The following is a 19,427-nucleotide window of genomic DNA, read 5'->3' as shown; positions in this document are numbered from 1 at the left end:
TACTTTATTCAAATTTGCTGAGTTTTCACCGAATGTCCTTTTTCTGTTCTAGGACCTGACCCAGGACCGCATATTGCATTTAACTGTCACAACTGTTCAGGCTCCTCTTGGAGGTGACGGTTCTTGGGACTTCCCTTATTTTTTTGATGACCTCCCCAGTTTAGAGGAGTAAGGGTCAGGTGTTTCATAGAAATTCCCTCAACTTGGATTTGCTGATTTTTTTCTTAGGATCACATTGTGGTTATGGGTTTTGAGGAGGATGATAAAGTGCCATTCTCATTAAATCATATCAATAGTACATATTATCAACATGGCTTATCACCATTGATGTTGACCTTCACCATCTGGCAGAGGTAGCATTTGTCAGACCTCTCCACTGTAAAATTATATGCCCCCCTCCTTTTTATACTGTCCGCTTTGAAAGAAAGTCACTAAGTGCAGCTCACCCTTAAGGAGTGGGAAATTATATTCCACCTTATTGATGGGGAAGTATCTACAGAAATTATTTGGAATTCTTCTGCAGGAGACATCTTTCTTATTCATTTAGTCATTTATGTATATCACTATGGACTCATGACATTTGTGTCATATTTTAGGTTATTATCCAATACCACTTTATTTTGCTGCCCACGTTGTTCCAGTCTTGGTCACTGGGACCACCTTCAGTTGGCTCCTAATATTGATATATTATATATCTATCTATCTATCTATCTATATATATATTTGGAGCATTTCCTCACTTTTTTGGTAGTATTAGATGCCCCAGGCTTAGCTCATCCATTTCCTGTTCCAGTCCTAGAATCAACCACTTCTCCAAGGAGTCCAAGCTCTTTTTATTGGAGAAATGCATTAGAAATCAAGGTCTGGGTATCGGCGTGCTTGGAACAACTAGCTGCTGGGGTATCCTAGTTTCGAGCTCCTCTCAACTGTCAGAGCTAGGAAATAGAAGTATGTTTCTAACAAAGAGACATGTGTAGATATATACACACGCATCTATAGATATCTATGGATACTTGCATACTTTATATATATATGTAGATATACGTATCTACAGATATTTGTATATACTTATATATGAATCTATGTATAAACTAGATGAAGCTGAACATGAGTTCACTCTGATGCCTCTAATTCAAATCTATTACCAAATGGATCATTCTGGCCTTCACAAATCATTTTTTAATAACAGCACTGTATTTGGTCTTTTATGCTGGGCATAGTGATGAACTGTTTGTAAAGATCACCCCCCTTAATCCTCGAAACATCTTTAAGGGTAAATATTACCGCCCACACTGAACAGATGAGAACACTGAGGGAGTGGAAGAAGGAGCATTTGACTTAAAGGAAGTAAGTGGTGGGGCTCACATAGGAACCTACGTCCTTGAGATCGACAAAGGACCACCATCCCCACATTCATCTGAGTCCTTGCAAAAACCGCAGTTCTGAGTGATTTAAGATGCAGACATAATTCCCAGCCCTCAACAGCCAGTGTTCTGTTCACATCTTACCTCTTCAATACTTCTTTCGCTTCCCAGGGTCCTCTCCTCATCTGACATGCTAATGACAACACAAATTGCCAAGTTACAACCTGACTTGACGACCCCAGGGAAGGGGTGTTGGAGCTATGGCAAGGATCAGCTCCATCTGACCCCAGGACTTTTCAACCTCGGGCTAACCCCTGCTGTGTGTTATGTTGGGTTTGGGGGACTTGCTAGTAATTAACTCTGAGCAAGCAGCTCTGCTTTCATGGAGTTAAAAAAAGAACAAGCACTCTTTTTCTCTTGTTAATTAAATCACCTAAAGGAAGATAAATGTATAGCCCACACCTGTATCTTACAAAATATCAAAGGCCTGATTAGTCTAAGTCTTACGTTCAACCTCAAGCTTTTTTTCCAGATTCCTGGAAGTAATAGGGACCAGGAGGTAAGGAACTTCTAAGTATTTATTAGTATTTGCTTACTTGGACATTCATTCATTCATTCATACGTAGAAAGAGGCAATCTGGATCAGGCACAAAATATTCTTGGGAATTTTGACTCAATCAACATACCGAATCAGAAACATCAGTGAACAGACAGGAAGAAACAGAATCCTTTAGACCAGGTTGAACACCACTTTTTGAAAAGCCCAGAGTCCCCTCTGGTCCCTGTGTTCTGTTTGGTGAATTTTTCCTGACAGTTGGTGGTTTTTTTTTGCCAGAACCACAACAAAGGGGGTCCTTGAGTTTCCCTGGGAGTGTTTCCTTAGACCTGCACCTCTCCTAGACCTCACAAAGGTGTTATTGTTGCTGGCTCACCGGGCGCCCGGCACCTGAGCAAGATCAAAGGCATTTTCTGATGCCGGCATGACCACAGTCTCGCCCTCGCCACATAACATTAAAGCTGATGATTAATCCCGTTGGCCCAGAAGGTCCCTTCCCACTCCCAAGTACAAAGCTGGATGGGGGTGGGGACTTTATTTCCAGCACAACACGACCATATTAAACCGGCATTTTATGGCCCTAATTCATTGCAAACAACTGCAGCTGCCCATCAAACTCGTTAAAGCACCAACAGTTGCTTCATGTGAGCCTTATATATCACTAGGAGAACTTACTAAGAATCTCCACCATTTCTGAGTGTCTGCCCTAGACTAGATACATATGTGTACAATTCACACTAACCAGCAACACCAGCCCCGATGGGATGGAGGAAGGATGTGAGATTTGGAGAAGTAGCTCACCTCTCCGGTCACAAGCTCAAAAAGTGCATGAGCAGGGGTTCACCCCGCATCTGGAGAGCTCTGAAGCCCAGGCCAGCTCCACGTCTTTGAGGGAGGGACCATGGGGCACAGCACTGTGAGAGGCACTGAGTGGGATCTGAGTGCTGGGTCTGAGTGCTCTGCTCCAGCTTAACAGCTTGTGACCCAGGGAACATTTCTGGATTTTTCTATGCCTTAGCTGCCTAACTGGAAAAATGGATCCTGTAGGAAAAGGGAGTACCAATCCCATTAAGAGACAAGGAGAATGTGGAGTGGGGACATGACAGAGTCCCTCAGTTTCGTTTGGATTTCAGTCTGAACTGAGTGAAGTTAAAATGTCTGAAATTCAGATTTCACAGGAGGAACCAGATTATATGCATCCCTGTGAAAATGGGAGTGATTTTAAATAGGTTTCAGTCGGGGTTCAGTGAAGAAAAGCTAGGTGGTACAGACTCATGTCCACAGAGGTGAGGGCAGGCTGCCCGGCCCGGTACCTCCTGGGCGAGGTGGCCCGAGGCCTCTACAGACCTCTCCCTTCAGGGACAGCTGGGCCCTACAACAGGGCTGCTGAGGGGATTTTAAAAACTCAATTTAAAAAGTTTCACTTAAGACCTTGTCCATAGAAACAAACAAAAGAAAAACATTTTTTGTTTTGTTTTGTTTTTTGGGCTTTCTTTTGGCTGGGGGAAATGGCAGGATCAAGGGAATCTATGACCTTAGAATCCAACATAAATGTCCCCTCAGGAAGGTGTCCCTAACCCTGGACCCTTCCCAGGCAGAGCCAGTCCCTGCATCCTTTCTGTCTGACAGCACCAGCACAACTCTTCAAGAGCTAACCACCACGGAGCGCTCCCTTCACAGCAAGTGCATCACGGCCTCATTTCACACTCAGAACACCAGGAGCCGTATACTTGGGACTCTCCACACTTTGTAGAGAAGGAATCTGAGCCCCAAAGGGCTAAGTGCCTTGCCAGGGGCCCCATACTTAGTATGCAGAGGAAGTACAATTGGAAACCAACGGGCTGGATCTACCATGAAATGGGAAGCAGCGGACACTGTGTGGCACATGGTAGGGCTCAGGATCCCGGGTTCCATGTGCACGGATATTCTGGGGCCTTGTACTGGTCATGCCAGCTATGATGATGCCTCATCGATAGGAGGACTTCTCTCTCCTTTATGTCCCCAAGGTTTAGCACAGCTCCAGACACAAGAAGGGAGAGGAGTAAGTACGTACTCAACCAGAATATTTAATGGTAAAAAAGCCTCACTGGTCCCTACTGCTATTCACCATAGTTTGACATGGCACCTGATTCCCTCCATGGTCACAGAGATTCCGTCCTGGACTGGGTCCACGCTCATCCTCGCCCACCTTCCCCCTCTTCCTCCCCCCGCCTGCCTCCTCCTCCTCCCCCTCTCTCCCTCTATTTTACCCATCTGGGAAAATTCCAAGGAGTCGTCCATCTAAGTTTAACAGAGTAATGACTTTTAAATAAAAATATGGTAGAAATGGGTACTTATCGAAATGGAATGCTTTCAGACTCATGCATTTAAAGGAGATATAAATTTTAGGGCAGGCACTAAATTTTAACTGCAATCTTGGAGAACGCCTTTCCACTAATTCATGGAGAAAAATTAACAAAGTGAAAATTGCTTATCAGTGTTCTTTTGAAGTCATGATATGCAGCCCAATTCTATAGATCATCAGGGTGCTTCCAGGGAGATGGATTTATATTGATTTGGAGAGAGCTCAGCGGCCAAGGAAAACAGACACCTCTTTGCAGAGAAGACTCAGCAACCCATTAGGGACAGATCAGCCTGGGAGCAAGGCGTTGCCACCCTTGGATCCAATTTCAGCCCTCACGCCTGACCAGAGAGACGTCAAAGACAGACTCAGACCTCTACACTTTTTAAGAATCTGGCCCCTGGACAAAGATACAGCAATTTAAGCACAGCTTTTGGGAGACAGGCTGGGCTTCTGGCTACACAGAGCAGGCGGGCAGCAGGAAGGGAAGGAACTGACAGGCAAAGGGGCCAGCAAGTCACATCTCCTCTTAGGCTGCCCCCCTCCCCCCACACCCCACTCCCCACCCACCCGCTGGTGGTCGCCCCGCCCTCTACCCAGCAGACTCACCCCCATGTGACAAGAAGATGTTCCACAGATGACAGCCAGCCGTGACGTCACTGGCTGTCCCTCACAGGCAAGGCCATACCCTCTCACATCTGCTCCAATCACTCCTGTGAGAAAGCAAAACAAAACAAACCCCTCTTTAAAAAAACAATAAAATAAATCATGAGAAAAGAACACTAAGAACAAGCATACAACAACACTCCTTTATACAGCCAAACACTAAGAGAGCGTTCCGGTGTAGGCCAGTGTGGGGAACCTAGGAAACATGTGATGTCCGTGCTTTGTTTGGTCCATGTACAGCATCTAACTGTTGTAGGAATCCTAGTCACTGTCATTAGAATAATCAAAGCAGCAGCCATCAGGAAATACCAGGCACTATGCTGAACATTTATGTGGAGGACCTACTTTTATATTAACCCTGTAAAGTCCATCTTGTCAATACCACACCCATAGGTGGAGAAACTATACAGCACGTATCAGGAAGTGGGAGCTGCAGACATTCCAACATTCCTCACTACAACACAGGCAGGGATGCAGTGTGCTGGGGCAGGGCAGAGACTGGGCTCCAGGTGACCTCCCCAGCTCCACCCAGCACCAGCCTTGTCCCCACTCTCCACTGTCTTTTCCACTTCAAGGCCTTTGTACTTGTTCTTCCTTCCATCTGAAATGCCATTCCCCAACCTCTTTGCCAGGCTACTCCTATTTATTCCTTACTCAAATGTTACTTCCTCAGGCAGCTTCCCTGGTCCTCCAGGAAAGATGGGAGTCTCCCTGTTCAGTATTCAAACACATCCTTGAACTTCCCTAGCACACAAGACAGTGTTTTGTTTTGTTTTTTAATTTAAACCCAAGTAGTGTATATGTATTTGTCATATATATATATATATATATATAGCCAATATATAGCACATCATTAGTCTCAGGTGTAGTGTCCAATAATTCATCAGTTGTGTATAACACCCAGTGCTCATCATATCACATGTCCTCCTTAATGCCTGTCACCCCATTACCCATCCCCCTCCCAGCTACTCTCCAGCAACTCTCAGTTTGTTTCCTGTAGTGAAGAGTTCTCTCATAGTCTTCTATGGAGAAATACCTGTTCATGTCTTCTGCCCATTTCTCGACTGGATTACTTGTTTTTTGGGTGTTGAGTTTGTTAGGTTCTTTGTAAATCATGAACACTACCCCTTTATCTGCAAATAACTTCTCCCATTCCATAGGTTGCCTTTCGGTTTCCTTGTTTCCTTTGCTGTGCAGAAACTTTTTATCTTGATGAAGTCCCAAAAGTTCACTTTTTGCTTTTGTTTCCCTTGCCTTTGGAGATGTGTCTATCAAGAAGTTGCTGTAGCTAAGGTTGGAGAGGTTGCTGCCTGTGTTCTCAAGGATTTTGATGGATTCCTGTCTCACATTTAGGTCTTTCAACCATTTTGAGTTTATCTTCATATATGATATAAGGAAATGGTCATATATGATATAAGGAAATGATATAAGGAGGTGGTTGACCCTCACCACTTTCTATGAAAAAGCTGTGGGATTTTCATAGATGGCTTTTATGATATTGAGGTTATGTGCCCTCTATGCCTACACTGTGGAGAGTTTCAATCAAGAATGGATGTTGTATTTTGTCAAAAGCTTTTTCTACAACAATTGAGAAGATCATATGGTTCTTGTATTTTTTTAAATTTTTTATTAATGTGGTGCATCACATTTATTAACTGATTTGTAGATGGTGAACCACCCTGGAAGCCCAGGAAAAAATTCCACTTGGTCGTGGTGAATACTGTTGGAGCCTACTGGCTAGTGTCTTGGTGAGAATTTTGGCATCTGTGCTCATCAGGGATATTGATCTATAATTCTCCTTCATAGTGGGGTCTTTGTCTCATTTTGGTCAAGGTAATAATGGCCTCATGGAACAAGTTTAGAAGTTTTCCTTCCCTTTCTGTTTTTTGAAACAGCTTCAGAAGAATAGGTATTAAACACTGGTGGTTTTAAAAGCCTACACTGCCTGCCTCTTCTATAATAAAAGCTTCTGGAAGCTGGCACTTTCTTATCCACATGCTGAGAAGCCCAGCCCCTACATAGATGCTGGTGCAGAGCAGGAGACAAAAGTACCAATGCGTGGGAATGTAAGGATAAGGAAGACAACTCCCTGTCCTCGGAGTGTTCCCAGCCTGGTGAGAGGAAAGAGAACCCTAAAGGTATGGGGGTTCAGTATGGGGCGTCAGGATAGGATGGAAACGTGGAGACCACAGGAGCAGCCTAGCTCAACCAGCAGGGGTCAGGGAGGTTTCCCCAGAAGGTGTGTCTACACTGTTCTGCAGGAATTGGCTAGGGGAAAGGCAGGGTGGGGGTGCCTCTTCAGGCCATAAATCCCCAGATATTGACAGTATTGGCTGCTCAGCAAGCAGGCCTTTCCAGAAACCAGGATCTCAAGGGCCAATGAGAGGCTCTCACATTCCAACAACTTTCTAGGTTTTTCCAAGGCTTTTTCCAAATTCTACCTTCCTAAGCACAGCCACTTAAAAACCTGGGCCATTGTTCAGAGGCTCAGCAGCAGGGGGAGGTAAGACTCTTTTAAACTTCCTGTGGTGATTATCACCGCAATGAGGTCCCAGCAACCAGGTGACTGAGGTCTGAGACTGAGCCCGTAAGAGTCCTGGGCCTACGGGCTTTCATCAGGTCCCTTGCTCTGCTCAGCACTGTGGGATCCTGCAGACTGCAGTTCAACATCGGCCGGGAGATCTGAAGGCTGTAGGAAGTAGAGAGCCAGAGTGTGTCTCCTTCTTCTGTATGACTTCAGCTCTGCTGACAGGGCCACACGGCTCTGATATCCGCTGACACCTTTGGACTCTGGTAACGTCCTCCTTCCTTTGTCACTCTGGCCTGGGGTAGTAGCAGCTTCCATTTTGCTCATTGCTGGCTAGCTTCACAAGGATGTAGCCCGCCCTGGCGACTTCGTTATTTGGGTCACCAATTTTCTGTACTAAATTTCCCGTTTTTTAAATACTTAGTTTATATTTTTCTAGGTGGACCCAGAGTGATACAGCTCCCCATCCAGGGCACAAAGGGTTTTGCACAGGAAGAAACCCTAGATCTGAGCTAGTATTAACGCGCTCTCTCCATACCTACCTCATTTTATTCTTAAAACCACTGAATGTGACTGGTACTGTTATCATCCTCATTTCAGAGAAGAGGAAACTGAAGCTTACAAATGAGGGGTAACTTAACCACGTTAACATAGCTCACAAGAAGCAGGATTAGCATTCATATCCAGGTAGGTTCGTTCCTAGGTTGTTTTCCAAGATAAAAACCCAATAACCAGGTGGCTGATATTATCTGTAGATCTCAAAGTACTAGAGTCTTAAAGATACTGATCCTGAGATCCCTGACAGAAGAGGGGTCAGCCACTGGTGGTCCACAGTGTTATAAATAAGTTCAGGGAATTCCTGACGATGGCCTATACTTACTGACTCTACATATATAAAGCACAGGCAAAGCATATCTCACAGGGTTTCAAATGGGAAAGTGAGAAAAAAATAAGTCTATAGTACTATTTCCTTGTTTCTTCTCCAGTAGTTTCATTGTTGGTACATCTAGGCTTGGAATCTGAGGACTAGGGCATTATAATGGGAGAAGAGTAGAATTTGGAGACAGGAAGATCAGCTATAAAATGAAGACAACAGCAGTACCATATGGTCACTGGGATACTAAGGAGATTTCAAAAGTAAAAGTTTGATTAATAGTAGCTATGTCTCCATTGCTACTACCACAACGACCCTCACCACTAGTACCATCATCAGCACCAAAAACCACTCAATGATTTCCCAAAAGACAGCTGTATTCTTTCTTCCCTCCTAGCAAATATATCAGACACCTAAGATAGGCTGAGTGCTGTGTTGAGCTCTTTAAATATTATCTCATTTAATTTCCACAATGCCTACATTTTTTCCCCTTCCTCAACAGATGCAGAAGGAAAGGTTCGGAATATTCAAGTGACAAGCCCAAGGAACATGATGCAGATAGAAGGAGTGTCGGGACTGGACGTTGTCCTGTCTGATTCCAAAACCCATGTTCCTTCTACCCTCCTTCACTTTTTTTTTTTCAATTTATTTATTTTCAGAAAAACATTATTCATTATTTTTTCACCATACCCAGTGCTCCATGCAAGCCGTGCCCTCTATAATACCCACCACCTGGTACCCCAACCTCCCACACGAAACAGGCAAACACATCAAAAAATGCGCAGAAGATACGAACAGACACTTCTCCAATCAAGACATACAAATGGCTATCAGACACATGAAAAAATGCTCATCATCATTAGCCCTCAGGGAGATTCAAATTAAAACCACATTGAGATATCACCTTACACCAGTTAGAATGGCCAAAATTAACAAAACAGGAAACAACATGTGTTGGAGAGGATGTGGAGAAAGGGGAACCCTCTTACACTGTTGGTGGGAATGCAAGTTGGTGCAGCCTCTTTGGAGAACAGTGTGGAGATTCCTCCTTCACTTTTTGATGTTATATTGTCTCATGTGAGGGAAACACATTTGTAAATATCAGCACACCACAGAACACTGGTAAGAGCCATGGGTTGAGAGCTAGAAAAGCTGAGTTTAGTCCCAATTGTGCCACACTACAACAAAGTCTGAGCCATTCCTCCATATCCACAATGTATATGTGAAGTCGCAAATGGGGATCCTTTCTCTGCTCTTTTTGACATACAACACACAGTGCTTCTTCAAAAAACCAAGTAAAGTGTCTCCTTTTCTAAAAACAGGAGGCAGAAAAATGCCTCCCCAAATCTTACACTCTCGAGCTCTGAGATGTTGATGACCTCAGGCCAGGCTCACCTAACATGGGCAAGAGGCAGGTCACGTCCAATTCCCTCAGGAGAAGCCCCCTAACCCTGCTTCATGTCCAGCCCAGTCCCCAGCAGGGCAGAGCCGATGCCTGCTCTGAGGCCACAGGAAGCGGAGAGCTGATGAATCTCATCTCGTTTTTCCTTCAGACACACAGAGCTTGGAGGGGCCTTCCCTGAGAAAAGAGGCCCAAAGCAGGGAAAGCAACCAGGCGCAGGAGGAGCTTTCTCCTTTCTGAATAAATACACTGCACAATTCAGAGAAAACTCAGGCTGCACGTGTACATCAGGAAACAATTCACAAGACGAGATTTTGACAAGCGCAGCCCTCAACGCTGCTGGGGCCCTTCATGGGACTGTAAAGTGTCAGTTTATTCAGCATTCTACAGAAAGTTATTTAAAGGGCAAAATTAGCAGCTGAAGAAATAGGGAGGCCAAAGAAGTGAGACATTCAATCTTATTTTTCCTGAAACTTGCACAATGCTCGGCTGATGGTAGTTGCTTAATAAATTTTTGTTGAATGAGGAAAAAAAAAAAAAACCAGCAGGAAAACAAGCTTAAGGAGTCACTGAATCAATGCAAGCCTTCTTATTTAATGATCCCTACCCCTCCACATACACAGAACACATTTTGTACCAAGGAACAGGTTTAAAATGAAATTAAAAAGAAAAGAATTAAAACTTCATGTATAGCTCTCCCATTTCCCTTACAAGCTGTCTCCCTCCCTCTCCTCTATCTACCAACCATCCATCCATCCTTCCATCCATTTTCTGAACATCTACTACATTTATGTAAAAGAAAATGGAAACTTTGCAAATATTATGATTAAGAAAGCCACACTGCTTTGAAAACTTTAAAGGATTTTATATGGAAGAAAATCATCTCAAGTTCTAGCCTTTGTGTTATAATTATCTCATACTTTATAAAGTACCTTATAGCTTGCAAAGCATCCTCAAACACTGTGCCCTTCATTTAGCTTTTAGAAAATCCCATGATATGTTATTTTCTCTCTAGGTCATAGTCAAAGAAACTGAATTTCAGAAACATGAAGTAACTCAGTCAAATTTATTAAGCTACTTAGAGGCAGAGGTAAGGACTCAAACTAGGATTTTCTAAGTCTGTAGTTTTTTGTGTTTTTGGGGCGGGGAGGGTTGGTTTTCATTCTGGTTTTCCCCCATGTTGGAAAATAAAAAGGTCTGCTACAGATGTGTTGGCATCTTGAAAAAAATTCCCTTGAAATAACAGTCTCAGATACATTTTCTGAAGAGAACAACAAGGGTTTTTGAACACTACATAAGACTCTATCATCTTTTGATCATGGATTTGGCCATTTGGAGGGAAGAATAGATTGATAATTCTATCAATCTATTGATAAGAGAATTCTATCAAATGAGTTGTTCTACTATGACCCTATCAGCCTCACCGGGGAGGAGGCTCTCTGGAGACCATCAGCCTCACATTTATAAGGCCTGCACCAGCAACAGTCAGCTCCTGGAAGGGTTAGAACCGTCTCGAAAACGTTTCGCTCTGCAGAGGACAAAACACTAGTCTCTGCACAAGAAAACATGCACTCTATTCTTCTAACACTCTTTCAGGTTATCCGGAATAGAACATACGAGGTCAACATTATAGTGCTGTGCTTAAAGACATGGGCTCATTCGTTGTGTGACCTTAATGACATTTCTTCATCTTTGTTTCCATTTCCACATCTGTACAATTTGAATAATGGTATCTTCCTCTAGGACTGCTACAGGGATTAGATGTGTGAATATATGTCAAGTGCCATCCAACAGAGAGACAATGCTCTGAAATGATGGAAATGTTCTAGATCTGCACAGTCCAATACAGTAGTCACCAGGCCCACACGGCAACTGAGCACCCGAAACATGGATTGTGCAACTGAGGGACTGATGCTTCTCTCTCGTTCAGCTTTGCTGAAACAGCCACGTGTGACCCGCGGATGCATCCAGCGCAGGGCAGAGCGCGCCCAGCATATATGAACATCTGACTGTCTTTGTTACTGAAGTTATTGTTGTCCTCAGACTGCGAGACTTGACTGTCACTTATATGCCCTTGGGCAAATGCCTCGATCTCAAAGAACCTCAGGTTTGTTATCTGAAGATTCTGGAATACCAACACTTACCTAACAACATTGCTGTGGGAATTAAGTGAGATGCATATGGAGCATACCAGTACTTAATAAATGAGAACCGTTAAATCCAGGACCTATGGAAGTGCTTGGCACAACTGTACAGTCTTTCTACTTAGTCCTGTGTCTTGCTCATCCATACCACTGGTCATTTGCTCATGCTGTTCCTTCTGCTGAGAATATTCGTTCTACAATACACTCCATCCCCTGACAATCACCCTGACAAACACAGACTACATTTTGAAGACTCAACTCTTTCAAAAGAAGTCTTCCCTGACCACATTTTCCCTCATCCCCCCAGGTACTTCGGCCAGGGAGAGCCAACAGATACTCTCTTACACCCCACTCCCTGACACTGTCCAGATTCATCCGTGTATCTGTGATTTCTTTGTGTGCACAGCTGTCTCCCTCTACTACACTATGAGTAGACTGAGGCCAGGGCAGTGGCTCACTAAGTTTTGCTGCTGTTGCTATTTTAAGCCTTTTTTTTTTTTTTTCAGTACTTTATTATTTATTTGTCAGAGAGAAAGAGAGAGAGAGAGAGAGCGCACAAGTGGAGGGGGGCAGCAGAGGGAGAGGGAGAAGCAGACTCCTTGCTGAGCACAGAGCCAGATGCAGGACTTGAATCCAGGAATCTGGGATCATGACCTGAGCTGAAGGGCAGACACTTAACCAACTGAACCACCCAGGTGTCCCACTATTGTTTAATGCATGAATGGATGGATGTGGTAGAAGGCAGAATACTAGTAAAGCCCAAGGCATTTTCTAGAAAAAAGTGGCAGATGTAATCATGGAAAAATGCTCTATGTCTTAGTATGACTAACGAGAAAAAGTGCTGAAGCAGTTTGAGTGACAACTCGTGGGTAATAGTAAAATTATTACTACAGCCTCACAACACACCTTGTTTAGAAGAGTTAAAATCACTGGCAAAGAGGAAAGTTCCTAAGATCCTTATGCTTACTGCAAGATGGCTTTGTGCCTGACACTTGCCAAAACTACGGTATTAACTCTTCTCACAATCCCGAGAGGTAGTTATTACTTCAGTTTTACTAACAGGGAAAATGAGACCAAAGTTGTCAAGGACCTTGTTCAAGATCCCTCAGAGGGAGAGTGGGGGAAGAGGGTATCACAAGTGGTTCCACTGAATGCTAAATCCTAAAGAGCCCACAGAAATTAGTTCCTTTCTTTTCAACTGTGTGCAAGAATGCGAAGGATTTACACTCAGCATAGCTGAACTCGGATCCCTTTCAGGATTTATTGTTATAATGCCACTACAGCAAGCCCACGGGGTTCATCTCAAGCCCAACACAAGAAGGAGAATGAAACAGCTGAAAAGATTTCTGTGAGCCTAGCGTTTGATGAGATATCACTTTGGCTTTTAAATTCGGTTTAGAATTCACCCACTCTAAATCCTGAAGTAGACTTATCTTTAAAAACAACAACAATATAAACCCATACATGAAAATCCTACAAAGAAATTTCACACACCTTGGCACAGTCACTGTCTCCTGTCCCCACACTGCACCCTCCACAAAGCCAGAAAGAGAACAGTGAGGGGTCTCCATCTGAATGAGAGGTAGACAGACTTTCACTGGCTACTTGAACTCGTTAGGGTGTAATGGTTAAGAACAAGGGCTCTAGAATTGGACTACCTGATTTAAAGATTACTTCACCTTCCTGTGCCTCAGTTTCCTTGTGGAAAAAATTGGAATGATGACCATGCAGAACTCAGAAGGCTACTGGGCAGATGAAGTGCGGAGAACAGGGCATGGGACACAGTTTACTCAGTATATTTTTGCCATTGTTGTGACGACTGGCAACTCTTGGTCAGGGGTGTTAACAGCACGGCTTGGCAAGAGAGCAGACGCTCTCGTCGGCATGGTGTGTGCCTTGCCTGAGTTATTTGGGTTCACTTGGATTGACTGGAACATTTTTGTTTTCCTACCCTTGCGTACACAACCGGTGACAGAATAATGGGGGGCTCTGGGGAATAAGGAAGATGAGGTACTAGATAGCAGCAACAATCTGGGCTAACATTTTAAACATTGTTGAGAATAAACCAACAGCTGTTTTTATCTCTAAAAGCTGCAATAACATGTGGCACTCCTCATACCACAATTCTATTTGGTGATGGCATTTCTCACGTCTTTCTAAAAGCTACACTCTTGGGGCGCCTGGGTGGCTCAGTGGGTTGGGCCGCTGCCTTCGGCTCGGGTCGTGATCTCAGAGTTCTGGGATCGAGTCCCGCGTCGGGCTCTCTGCTCAGCGGGGAGCCTGCTTCCCTCTCTCTCTCTGCCTGCCTCTCTGTCTGCTTGTGATTTCTCTGTCAAATAAATAAATAAAATCTTTAAAAAAAAAAAAAAACACCTTAAAAGCTACACTCTTCCATGACTGGCACCGATCAGAAACCAATACAAGAGCGCTGGGAGAGCCAGAGAACAAAGAACCAACCTTCAGAGAACTGGGTCTTACTCCTCTGTCCCTCCCTTCTGGCCAGAAAGATCAAATCTCGAAGGTAGACTAATATGTAATAGCTTGGAAATCTGAGCCTTGGGAGAATGCTAGCAAAATCCACAGCAAAGACAAAGCAAAAACTTGGTTTCAGAAATTCCTTTCTCCCCAACCTCAGTACGGCCTCCAGACTACTTGGACATTCTCATCTATGACCTCATCAAAGACAATTTTTCACTTGCAGGCATTAGACATGGTAAAGGGTCAGGCTGAAATCCAATGCAAATAGCCAAGTTAGCACACAAAAATTACTTTTAAAATAAAGAAAGCAAAAGAAAGAGGACTGGTCCAAGTATAAGAAATGTATCTTATGAAATAAATCCTTAAACAGATCTGAAACAGATTCTAAATCACACAGCTTCCTTCTGATATCTTACAAACTAATTCAGCAGCTATATCCTGAATCCCAATTATATGCCACGCACTGTATTAGGGGTTAGAGATCTACAGATGGAAGATGTTTCATTTTATTCCACGAGGTCCCAGCCCAGTGGGGGTGGAGAGATATATAGGGAGACACATAGAAGACAGCATGGAATAAGTCATGACTCAGACCCGAGCAAGTCTAACGGCAGTATGGAGCCCTGGCTCCCGACCTAGCTTGGTTAGTCAGGGAGGACCCCCTGGAGGAGGTGAGGCAGGAGTTACGTTAGTCAGCAGGGGGAGGAGAGAGGGAGGGAGAGGCGTCTCCAATAGACCTCGAGACCAGACAAAAACACAAGAGAAAGAAATAGAGGACACATGGTCACTGGGCCACACAATCTGAGGAGACGAGAGTCTTGTATTCTGAAGGCCTTGGCTGGTATAAAACTCTGGGTCCGAATCAGACAGATCTACACTCGATTCCCAGTTGAACAGTGTGCTCAGCAACCTTAGACAAGCTACCTTATCTCAGCTAACTTTGAGGCTCGGTTTTCTCAGCTGTAAGGTGGGAAAAATGGAGCTTCCTTTACAGAGTCATTCTTCCTGGCTTTAGCACTGTATGTCCAGTGTCCCAGGACACCTCTCCACAGTCCCAAACAAACTGGAATGGTTGGTCACCCTATGTATAGGGCAAGTGGCCTTGTGCCTGGCATAGAGGAACTGTCAAATAAATGTTAGTGTCCCACTGCTCCCTGGAGAAAGCAACAGTATGTTTCCCTCAGCAAGCGTCTTGCCCCTAGACAATGCTCTCATTTATAAAATTCTCGGATGGCTCCTTCAAGATGGAGAGAGGAACCAACAGCCCTGATAATGCCCTCAAATAGAGAGCAGACCAGGGAGATGCTGCAGGAAGACACCAGGAGAGACACAGGACTGCTCGGACAGCTTGTAGGACATTCAGATTATGGGGCAAGGCCTGAAATCTCAAGAGAGAAAGAACTCATCTCTCCCTAGCCTCTGACGCCAAGCTCAGCACCTCCTCCCTTGGTATGAGTTTCGGTTCCATCAAAAACTTCCAGAGGTTTTGTGGGGTTAGTTGAACATTGACAGATTCTTCAAAGCCTGGAATTCAGTCTGCCAGCCAAAACCGAGCCAAGTTTCTGTGGGGCGAGGAGCTCCCCCAGGGAGGGTCACGGGGCTCCACCACACGTAGACTGATTAATCTACCCTTACCCCAACCTTCAGACAACAAGGAGACAAGAAAGAAAAGTAGATCCTGAAGCTGGATCCTGATTCAACACCCCCAACCCCACTCCCGGGAGAGCGTGGGTGGGAGTGTAAGGCGACCCTCGGCACCGGATAGGAGTCAGGCCAGAGCGGCAGAGAATTAAAAGTGATACGCAGAGCAGCTGGAGAGAGGAGAAAAAAAAAAAGAAAAACAAAAAACAAAATCTGAGCAGGATGAAGGGCCCAGGTTTTAACACAATGAATGACATGTGGCTGAAATAGTTTCAAAGAGAACAAAAGCTTAGATAAATAAATAGTGCTGGAAGAAGAGAGCAAAAATGAATTACAGGAAATCCCATGAGGAATACACAGGCATTTTTCAAAAACTGCAGTTGAAACAGCATCTCTGCTTTGGCGGAGATCAAGACTCGGCTTTGGCAGAGATCAAGACTCATAGCCTACCTATGCACCTGCTCCCGAAGCCTGCTTCTTGGGAGCACAGCCCTGGCTAAGCATGGCTGTCCTTTCTCTGAGCCCATTCCAGGCTCCATGGGGGTAACCGGCAATAGCCAGAAAGGGAAACACTTCCAGGCACCCCAGTGACTCCCTGTATGATCTCAGGCAAATGAGCTGAGCTCCTTGCTTCTCCCATACCTCATCTGTAAAAGGTTAGTGATGGCTTTAAAGTAAAAGTAAAAATATAACCTTGGTTTGAAAGCACAGTGCTCATACATGTGAGGCCCTGAGTAATGTTCCCGACCTACTGCGCTCAGAAGGAGTCAACGTGAGCAGCATTTATCCAGCACCAGCCTATGTCCAGGGCCATACTTGGCATTGTGTGGGAAACAGCATTCGCAGAAGCACAGTCACTGTCCTCGATGAGCTTACAAACTCACGGGAGCCACAGCCGCCAGAAGACAGCAGACTGACAATGTCTGCAACAGAAGCACCAACAAGCCTCTGGCAGGCAGAGCGGAGGCCTCTCTGGTGGTGGTGGGGGTCACAAGCATTCTCCCCGTCGGCCCTCTTCCTCCTTCGCCCTGATGACTTGACATACCTGCGCTCCAGGTCTGGGCCTGGCCGATCTCAAAAGCCTTAGCACTTCACGTCACTTTACCTCACGCGTGTGTGGTACCTACCTGTGCCAGGCACGGTGCTAAGTGCTTCATGGAAATTAACTGATTTCATCCTCACGACTACTACTATGATGCCCACCTTGGAGACGAAAACTGAGACCTTCCAGGTTCAGTAACTGACACTCGATCGCACACGGAGCAGCGGGTGATGACGTGGAACGTAACTCAGTCTGGCATGAGGAGTCATGCTTTCCCCCAAGCACTCGGCTGCTGGAACGCTACAGGTGGCTCTGGTGCACACAGGCACACTTTCTACTGGATAGACGCTCTCTACCCACATCACTATTCACTCTCTGTCTCCTCTGAAATTCTGGATTTCAAAGGGAAGAATTTTCCAGCGATTTAAAAAGTAACTCCCGGTCTGCCACCTCAAAGCACCTGCAGGCAAGTCCAGACGGCGGCCAGCTTGGGGCTGTTCCCTCCTGAGCACGCCACAGCAGGCACTCAACAGCCCCTCTCCATGTGGTCCAGAAGCAGCAACCCATGGGAGGATGTGAAGCAGATGCCACTGGCCAGGGCCTTCCAACCTCGTGGTGGCCCCCTGGGCACTGTCCCCAAAGTGAGCCTGTTCTTCTCATCACCCATGTCCTCCCCATAGCCAGCCTTCTGCCTGTCACCCTACAGCCTCAGTGCTGGCAGGCTAGCAGGCATTCCCTCATTTTACCCTCTGTCACCTTCCTGTGGGGCTGTGTGGCCTGAGTCCGTCTGGGCTGTTGACACAGAATGGCGTAATCTGCTGGCTGAAACAAGACACATTTCTCCCTCAAGTTTCTGGTGCCTGGACATCCGGCTGAGACCAAGGTGCCGGCAGGGGCAGGTTCTGCTGTCAGCCTTCTTCTTTATCTACAGATGGCTGTGGTTTGGCTGTGTCCTCACAGAAGAGAGAGAAGTACCAAGCTTTCCCAACTCTTCTTAGAAAGGCACTAACCCTGTTCACAAGGGTTCCACCCTCAGGAGCAAATTTTCTCTCAGAGGCCCCACACTTACTTTCTTTCTTTTTTTTAATGACTTTATTTATTTGACAAAGAGCAAGCACAAGCAGAGGGAGAGGCAGAGGGAGAGTGAGAAGCCGACTCCCTGCAGAGCAGGGAAAGCTCGATATGAGACTCGATCCCAGGACTCTGGGATCATGACCTGAGCTGAAGGCAGTGGCTTTACCAATCGAGCCACCAGGTGCCCTTCCCCCCACACTTTCTAATACCATCATATTTGTGCTCCGAATTTCAACATATGAATGTGGGCAGGGGGACACAAACAGTTCATAGCACACATGGTCCCAGATAGAGACAGAAGGGGCTTAGAGTCCTCGCTTACACATACAGTGGAAGGTCCCTGTGTTAATATGCCGTGGAGAGAGCAGTAACTGATGACCTCATTTCAGCCAAGGAGGTTGGAATTCTACTTAACACACTGGTAAGGGAGGCTTCCTGTTTAGACATCAAAAAAAAAAAAAAAATGTTACCACATCTACCCCTAACATTACTGTGCACTGAAAAAGAGGACTCTGAACATCATCTCCCCCTTTCTGGATGACTTATCAGTATACCAGGGAGGAAGAAGGAACTACTTTTATTAAGCAACTAATACAGGCCAGCAAGTGCTGAGTTTTACGTTGTCCTGTAGCGTGCTGATAGTATTCTGAGTTCACACCTACCCAATTACTTCTGATGGCCCATCACATATTACACCAGTCATCTCCCCCTTCCACTGCTGATGGCCAGACTAGGTCATTCTCCTGATTGCACTCCCAACGCCTGGCACAGGGCTACCTGATGCTAATGCTTAATAACTTTTATTCCCATTGGTATTTTTAATAAACTTTATCAATGAAGTATAGCATGCAGCAAAAGGTCACAGATTTTAAATACACACTTTGGTGAATTCTCACAAAGTAAACACATCTACACAAATGATGAAATTATATCCCTTCATACGCTTTTCCAGACACCACACCCACCAAAGAAAACTTCTACCTGGATGTCTAGACCATAGGATTTGCCTGATTTTTCATTTTTAAACTATTCAGATATTTTCTTTTTGCCACTTTTTGTCATCCACATTTGTGAGATTCAGCCATGCTGCTGTTTGGAGAATTTTCTGTATAGTTTTATCACAGAGTGAGATGCCACCGCGTGAATACATCAATCATTTATTCATCTACTATCGACGGACGTTTGGGGGGTATTTCCCAGCTTTGGCTATACAAATAAAGGTGTTCTGTATATTTGTGTGCACACTGCTGTTAGGGAGATGCCGAAGTGGGACAGCTAACTCAGAGAATACGGAGATACTGCTGACCTCTGTCCAGGG

General features: G+C 45.0%; 1 protein-coding gene across 3 annotated transcripts in view; it reads right to left on the bottom strand.

Annotated features, from left to right (window-relative positions):
- FGGY (FGGY carbohydrate kinase domain containing) overlaps window positions 1-19,427 on the bottom strand; it is a 387,944-nt gene that overhangs the window by 166,787 nt on the left and 201,730 nt on the right. For all 3 annotated transcript variants that reach the window (XM_044238342.1, XM_044238340.1, XM_044238341.1), the window contains exon 8: window positions 4,871-4,974. In XM_044238342.1, the coding sequence (XP_044094277.1) occupies window positions 4,871-4,974 (104 nt within the window). The remainder of the gene's footprint in view (window positions 1-4,870; window positions 4,975-19,427) is intronic.

The sequence above is a fragment of the Neovison vison genome, chromosome 2 (assembly GCF_020171115.1).
Source record: "Neovison vison isolate M4711 chromosome 2, ASM_NN_V1, whole genome shotgun sequence".
In the NCBI taxonomy this organism is placed as follows: Eukaryota; Metazoa; Chordata; class Mammalia; order Carnivora; family Mustelidae; genus Neogale; species Neogale vison.
This window is presented reverse-complemented; position numbering and strand designations above follow the sequence as displayed.